The sequence below is a fragment of the Maylandia zebra genome, linkage group LG19 (genome assembly GCF_041146795.1).
Source record: "Maylandia zebra isolate NMK-2024a linkage group LG19, Mzebra_GT3a, whole genome shotgun sequence".
Taxonomy (NCBI): Eukaryota; Metazoa; Chordata; class Actinopteri; order Cichliformes; family Cichlidae; genus Maylandia; species Maylandia zebra.
In genome coordinates, this window is record NC_135185.1 from 15,099,288 (window position 1) to 15,107,541 (window position 8,254).

The following is an 8,254-nucleotide window of genomic DNA, read 5'->3' on the forward strand; positions in this document are numbered from 1 at the left end:
TCAGGGCCAAGTACAATAACCTCAGTTTTAACTGAATTTATAAGCAGAAAATTAGTGGTCACCCAGGTCTTAGTGTCTTTAAGACATTCCTGCAGTTTAACAATTTGGGGTGTGTTACTTGGCTTCATGGACAGATAAAGTCGGGTGTCATCTGCATAGCAGTGCAAATGTATACTGTCTTCTAATGATACTGCCTAAGGGAAGCATGTTTATGTGAACATAATTATACATGCTTCCCTTAGGCAGTATCATCAACAAACAACAAATCAACAAACAGGAGAATCCAAAACTTCAATAAAATCAAAAGTCATTCATAGTAAGTAACCAGAGATCACAACGTCACAACAACACTACGAACAATTAAGCCGTCCAAAGAAAACCGTTGGTTAAGCCTAAAGAGTGACCAGATTACTTTGTTAAAGTAAAAATAACTTTATTTTTGCTCCATATGTTGATAATCAGTGAGGCGGCACATTTTAGGTCGGACTTTCCCTTTAAGTGATTTATGCAACAGCATCTCCTGGTACCTCAGTCTACCTCAGTCAGCACCATGGACAGCGACCCCGCCAGCTCTGCGGCCGCCTCCTGCGCACCCAGCGGACCCCGAGGGGCAGGGCACGCTCCTTCAGTAACGACGACCAGCTAATATCTCCCATCATGTTACTGCGGCACTGACAGCTGAACCGTAGACAGCAGGAGGTGGGAGTTCCTGTAGAAACACCCTCGCGTATCGATTTTCGTTTCTTAAGGAAGGTACAGATGCTCTTATTTTGTCTTTCACCGATCAGCCGGTCCCCGTCGGCTCAGCTCTAAATGCCTCTAAATGACAGCAGATGTGACGAGTCTCATTTGAGGGTCGCTGTGGAGTAAAGGCGGTGAAATCTCTCGCTCTTCCTCCTCCTCCACGCCCTGTCATCACTACCAGTAGCTGCCCAGCACCATGTCTCCTCCAGCATCGGCTGCGACAGCGAGTGAAAGCAGCACCACCACCGTTTTCGAGGAGGACACCAGAGAGGAGGTAGAATTTTCTGGCAATCCTTTTTTTTTGGCACAGTAAATGCCTTTTGTTACGGTCTGTTTGTCAGAGCTTGTCGCGGAGCTTTAATTTGTCCATGTGCGTGCTGTGCAGGCTGTGACACGCTGCAGGTGGATAATCTGACGGGAATTTGGTGTTACAGATATGCCACTGTTCCACAGTCTGATATAGAAAGGAATTCAATAATCTTGTAGCATGCATTGATTGTTTTAGAGGAAAACTGCAGGATATGTGATTGGGAATCAGCCAGCCAGCGTCTGTACCTGTTTTTCACCTCCCGTGTGCCGCAGCGGGCCTGTGAACCTGACCACGGACGGAATATCCTGTTATTCTTATTGTTTGCAGATTGATTTTCTTTGCACAGAAATGTCTGATCCGTGTGTGTTTGACCGTTTTGGTGATACTTTTATGCAAAACATCCACAGACGTTGCAGTTATCAGTCAGCAGAGATGCAGGTCAGCTGCAAACGAGACAGTGACCTAATAACATCCATCAGTTTGGCTGGGATCCGTTTAGGGTTAGAGTTAACATCCATTCTTTCTTAAGGAATTTTCATCCAATGCAATAATTACATAATTGCAAGCCCAAATGCATGGACGCTCACAGAAATGAAAACACAAATTTCTGCCCCTAAAAGTATAATCAACACACATCTGCACCCACTAAGCTAATTATTAGACTTCAAGATAACTATATACCTTTTTAAGGATCAAAAGGGTGCAGTACTGTTTAGTGGTTGGCCCCTCAATGGTTTCTTTTTCTATTTTTGAATGTCTCAGCTCACCAAATACATTTTAATATTAGACAAAAATAACCTGGCTAAATGCAAAACGCAGTAGTTTATAGATGATGATTTTATTTATTAAGAAAAATAAGCTATCCAAACCTGCATAGCCTTGTGTGAAAACTAAATCTTATGGCTGGCTGTGCCAGCTTGGCAGAATCAAGCATTTGTGATAACTGGCAATGAGTTTTTCATATCACTGTGGAGAAATTTTGGCACTGTTGTTTTAATTCAGCCACATTGAAGGGTTGTTTGAGGTGGACTTGCTGGTCTGTTGCAAATCACTGTCATGCTGGATAACCCAACAGTGATGGAGTTTCAGGGCATGAAGTCATGGCCGGACATTCTCCTTCATCTTTTCTTGTTCCATCCATTACAACAAGTCTCGTTAGTCCAGAGAATAATTTTCCCCAAAGTCTTGGGGATCATTAATGGGTTTTTTTGTGAATGTGAAACAAGTCCTTGTGTTTTCTCAGTGCTTTTCTCCTTGGGCTCTCTCAATTTTTCCCAGTCTCTTTCTTATTGTTGATTCATGACCTCTGATCTTAACTGAGGAAAGTGAGACCTGCAGTTATTTCGATTTTCTTTTGGATTCTTTTGTGACCTCCTGGATGAGTCGTCACTGGACGCTGGAGGTTATTTTGGTATGCTGGCCACTCCTGGGAAGGTTCACCACTGTTCCAAATTCTCTCTATTTATCAATAATGGTCTTCACCGTGATTCACTGGAGTCCCAAAGCCTCAGAAATGACAATGTAACCATTTAAGACTCACACATGTCAATGATTTTTTTTCTCAGTTTCTTTAGATCGTGGCACAATGTGTTGCTTTTTGTCAACTTTTAGCCTACTTTACTTTGTTGGACAGGTTCTGTTTAAGTAAATTCTTGATGCGACAGGTTGGACAGTAATCAGGTCTGGGTGTGATGAATGAAATTTAACTCTTCTTTATGTCTTTTTTCTGTGTGTCTTACTTGGGTTATCTTTGTCTAATAATAAAATCAGATAATTTGAAACGTGCTAGTGTGACTGTTTCAGAACTAGGTGAAATATATAATTTACTCTTCCATTTTAAGATTTAAGGTTAAAGGTGCAGAATTGCAGAGGACTGTCACCTGTTCTCCCTGTTTCTGGGAGCCTTATGTGCACTTATTGACACCAGATGTGCAAAGGGTGTAAAGAAGTCTCCCCCGCACTCTGCACCTCAGAGGATAAAGCCTCAATGATAAACCTCTGTACCACTAAAAGTAAAAAGCAAAAAGGCACTTTTATTGTCTGAAAGTGTGTGGCAACATTTTCTATATCATGTAAGTGCTGCATACTTCATCTGACAATTTACATAATTATCTTGTTGTTCTTTTCAACCATAACCCTGCTGCTTGCAAGGGTTTGCGACTCCTTTGTTTATTTTGGTCTAATTATGCGAAAGATTGAACAATGTTGCAGTTATTAATCAGCAGCTGCAATCAAAGCATGCAAAAACACTGTAAAGCAGATCAACTGACAGGGGGCTACACAAAGGACTGACTGGGGGATCAAGACACAATTAGGAAACACGAAGGAGGAAAGAAGTGGAAAGGAAGGAAGGAAAAGCCACAATAATACACATGAGATAACTGAAAAAAGCACAAGCTGGCTAAAAGAGAAATAACTCACAGTGGCAACATAATTTATTTGTTGCCACACAAACCAGAAACACAAACCCAGCAGATACGGACGACGCCAGTCAGGTTCACTGAGGAACACAGTTAGAAATGATAAAGGCCAGGCTTTTACTTTATTTACACATTTTAATTTAATCGGAAATTCCTCTTTTCTAAAGCTTTTCGCCTACGATTAAAAAATTATTAACGTTTCTGATATTTAACCTAACAAAATTAGTCAGATAGCAAACGACCAAAACACAATCCTGCATTTGACAGCTACTGGTAGTCTGTGGTGTTTACATGTGGAGGACTTAAACTTCAACATAATATTACCGTATTGTGTGTGTATAACCTCTTTTTAAGTTTTGTGGATATTATACATGGTTATGCTGAGGATATGTCGGCCAATTTCCACTGGAAATGCCTTTTGGTTAAACTGTCAGCAAGGAATTTGCATTTGCACTGTTAAATTTTTATATGACTTTAATGCACATAAAAAACAGCTGCTTGTTTAAGTGAAAATACATCGATGTTTTTTTTTTTTGCACTAATAAAGTTATGGAGTTGTAAAGTATTTTGTCTAGTGTCAATTATATCGTCAGTTATATCGTTATTGCAAATTTTCAAATGTATATCGTGATAAATATTTTTGGTCATATTGCCCTGCTCTACTGATCAGTTTTTAAAACGTTTCTTCTTATGTGTGCTTTCACTCAACAGCAAAGACCGCTGAAGCAATCTCTAAGCAAGTCCTTATGTCGGGAGAGTTTCTGGAAATGCTTCCTCCTTTCCGTTCTCATGTATGGCTGCATGGGAACCATGGTTTGGTGTCACATCACCAAGGTGACCCGCCTCACCTTCGACAGCGACTTCAAAGGGAAATCCATGATGTACCATGACAGCCCCTGTTCTGATGGCTACATCTACATTCCCTTGGCCCTACTGGGCATGCTCTATTTAGTTTACCTAGTCGAGTGCTGGCACTGTCACGTGAAGAATGAGCTGCAGCACAAAGTGGACGTGGAGGGCATCTCCGAGCGCATCCAGAGGATGCAGCAGGCTAAGCCCTGCATCTGGTGGAAGGCCATCAGCTATCACTATGTGCGCCGAACTCGACAAGTCACGCGCTACCGCAATGGAGACGCCTACACGAGCACTCAGGTTTACCATGAGCGTGTCAACACCCACGTGGCAGAAGCAGAATTTGACTACAGCCACTGTGGTGTCAAAGATGTTTCCAAACAGCTGCTTGGCTTGGAGAAGTCTGCGTTGACAAAGATGCGCTTCACTAAGTGCTTCAGTTTTGCCAACGTGGAGTCCGAGAATTCTTATCTCACACAAAGGGCGAGGTTTTTCACCGACAACGAGGGCCTGGATGACTACATGGAAGCCAGAGAGGGCATGCACCTGAAGAACATTGAACTGAAGGAGTATGTCTTGGTGCTCTGTGACCCGGAGCACCACCCTTGGTATCTGTCCCACTACGTCTTTTGGTTTGCCTCCTTCCTCACGTTTTCTTGGCCTCTCAGAGTCTTCACAGAGTATCGCACTGCATACGTCCACTATCGTGTTGAAAAGCTCTTCGGTCACGATTACCTCCCTGTTACCCCTTGTGACGATCGGCCTTATTGGCGCCGTATCCCTCGAGTTAACACCATTGACAGCACAGAATTGGAGTGGCACATTCGCTCCAACCAGCAGCTGGTTCCCAGTTACTCAGAGGCTGGCCTCATGGACCTGGCCCAGTGCCCCTCCAGCTTCAGTGGGCTTCGTCAGAACTGCGAGCGCTGCCACAGAGCCATTAGCTGCTCCTCAGTGTTCTCCAGAAGCGCCCTCAGCATCTGCACCGGTGCCAGCTCCCGCATCCCCTTCAGCAGCAGCCGCTTCTCCTTGGCCCGGCGCTATGGCTCCCAGCGCAGCTGCTTTTGGAGGAGCGGCAGCCTAGACGACCAGGTGAGCCCCAGTGAAAATACCCGCTGCCTATCGGAACGCCTCACCACAGATGACGAGGAGCCCCCGGACTACGAGGATGCACTTTGTTACCCGGTGCTCATTGTCCACTGCAGTGAGAACTGCCACAACCACAGATCTTTCCACAGAAATGGCTCCTGCGTGGAGACCTCTTTATGATATGCAGTCACAGCGGCATTTCTGTAGCATTTCAAAAACAGGGCGTAGTGGATGCTGTAAGAAACAATTGCCTGAATCCTGAATGTGTGAATCACCAAAGCAATAACAGCGGTCAGTGAGTGGAGAACAAAGTGGCATCTCATGATAAGCTCACACACACAAACAAATCATATCTGCTTGGCTTCCAGGAAAAACCAAGAAGACGCAGACTGTTACAAAGCACACCATCGCTACAGCTTTTACAGTGCATGTGAAACTAAGGCTGCAGATACCTCATAGGAACTTTCTCAGAGGTCACACATGGACAGGTTTAAACATCTCACGTTCATTTAGTGAGTCATTATGGAGCAGCTTCTACAAATTTAACTTCTAACTACAGCAATAACTGTGAAAATAAATCTCAAATGGAGGATTGCCAGTTTGTGCTGGTGCACATCCCAAAGTGGAAACCTCTGACTTCAAGTGACAATTTAAATCTTGGACATTCTCACTTACTGTTAAACCATATCTGTAAATTCTTTTTAAATCATCTGTTTTTTCCTACATTATCCAGAATGCCTTTTATTAACTCCAGACAACAGGTATAAGCTTAATTTCAGCAGACAGTGACCTAAGGATGTTAGAAAGCGTGAGGCATTTGTTCAGACTGAGAGAAGTTCAGACTCATGCCCTACTAACAGCCGGTCCTGTGGTTTCGTTGCATCCTGGTGCATCTCTGCTTCTTTTTCTTCTTCTTTAGTGGATTTCTTTGTAATTGACTGTTGGGCGTTGGTGCTATGTGGCAGCTCCAGACTGTTGTGGATGTTGAGTGACTGACACATTAACATGATGTTTACAGTTGGTGCTTTCCTTCTAACCTCGGATGTAAATGTTGGAATTAACAGTTTGGCCATCTTGAAGAAAATAAGAGAGAAAACAGAATCAGGTGGACTTTTTTTTTTCCTTTAGTGGCTTTAACATGCGATTAATTTGTCTTGACTGACCCAGAAAATGAAAAAATGTGGGCGCACTAACACTGTCTAGTCCTATGAGCCTTTACCTTGACAGACTAAAACGCATCATGAAAACTCAATCAAGCATTACGCATAAAATTGGACTTTTCTGCTGCCTACTGCCATGATGAAACCTGCCGGCAACTGTGGTACAAATACACATCATTACATCCATCATTGGGACATAAAAGATAGAGACTGGTTTATCACAGTACACGTGAGCAGGTGAGTGTGGATTTAGCTGCAAAAAAAGATCATAAGATCATCAAATCCATGCCTGTTTTCGCATGATTTCCTCCTGCTGAGACACTGTGGTAAAACCATATCCATGAATGTAAACCACCAGCATATACGATATACTCTGTACCATTATGTGTTGATAGTAAAGGAATAATTCTCCATTTTTCATCTGTAAAATGGTGATCTCGCTGTCCAGCATGTACTGATATGCCACCATGTTACTGAAAGACTTTGGATGTTGTCATGTGGAGGATATGTGACTCTTCTGAGTTTACAGTTAGTATATGCAAGGATGTAAATGTGCTTATGTTTACACATTATACAAACTTTATAATACATGCTTTTTTTTTAATATAAAAAATGTTGTATTCAGTGTGCCACAATACAGCTTGTTCCCTATGGAGGACCAAAACAGCCAAAAATTTAAAATAAATTACTTTTTAAATAAATTCATATGCCATTAAATGCCTCTCAAATAGCACAAGTTACTTTAAGCATTAGTTGTGTTTTTTGTTTTTTTACCCAAACGACTGTATTGTTGTATTCTCTTTTCAAATTTCTTTCCACATTTCTGCTTTCTTTTGCAAATAAGTTGGCTATGAATTAAAAGCAGTCATGAGGTGAACCTTTTACCTTTGTAAATAAATGTTTAAATAAGTCTTAGTCACTAAAGATTTAAAATAGGTCAGCTAAGCCCTCTTATATGTACAATGAAGCAGAAATGCATAAAAAAATGTAAAAACACAAAATGAATGTATTTGGGGGGAAATAAACATATTAATGCATAAATTATTTTAATAAAGAAAATGTAAAATTAACATAGGATCAAATAAAAAAAAAATCAAAAATATAAAAAAAAATTTTGTGGCATTTAGTGGCATATTTACTGATTTTTAAATTTATTTATAATTTTAATCCTGTCAGTTTTGGCCCTCCATATTCATACATTGTTTTCAATAATGTAGTGACATTCATATTATTATGCACTTGATGGAAGTGACACTATAGACATTATGAATTGTAGTGGAGCTGAATGTTGGTGTAAATTACCTTGTAGAAAAAAGTGTCATAAATGTCACTATAACCAAATGGGCTGAATAAATAACTTAATTACTTTTTAGAATATGTATTTCAACTTATCTTATGCTGGAAAAATAAAAGTTGCAATAAATGTCTGGGTCATACCCATGTACAGTTAAACAAAATGTTGCTTTCTTGTATCCTCAGATCCATTTAATCCTTTGCCTGCCCCCCCTCCTAGCTGTAGAGAGACAAAACTGTGAAAAATCAAGAAAAGAAATAAGGTTTTGTTTCAATAACTACCTTCAAATCCTTTTAAAAGCTCCAGAAATAACAAATAATGAAGCTATTAACTAATTCATAAAGTGTAACAAATTGCTACTTATGTTTATCCATCCTTGTGATAA

The 8,254-nt window shown here is 40.9% G+C and overlaps 1 protein-coding gene across 1 annotated transcript; it reads left to right on the top strand.

Moving 5' to 3' along the window:
* The first annotated feature begins 513 nt into the window (after positions 1-513).
* Positions 514-8,254, top strand: LOC101479166 (transmembrane protein 151B). Its single transcript, XM_004559292.3, has 2 exons — positions 514-1,018; positions 4,186-8,254. The coding sequence occupies exons 1-2, from the start codon at positions 941-943 to the stop codon at positions 5,593-5,595; spliced, it is 1,488 nt and encodes a 495-aa protein (XP_004559349.1). The 5' UTR covers positions 514-940; the 3' UTR covers positions 5,596-8,254.

Excerpts from the sequence above, each read along its gene's own strand:
- LOC101479166 (XM_004559292.3), top strand. The coding sequence starts at position 941 with ATGTCTCCTCCAGCATCGGCTGCGACAGCGAGTGAAAGCAGCACCACC. Across the intron at positions 1,019-4,185 it reads AGGAGGACACCAGAGAGGAG|CAAAGACCGCTGAAGCAATC; the intron begins GTAGAATTTTCT and ends TTCACTCAACAG.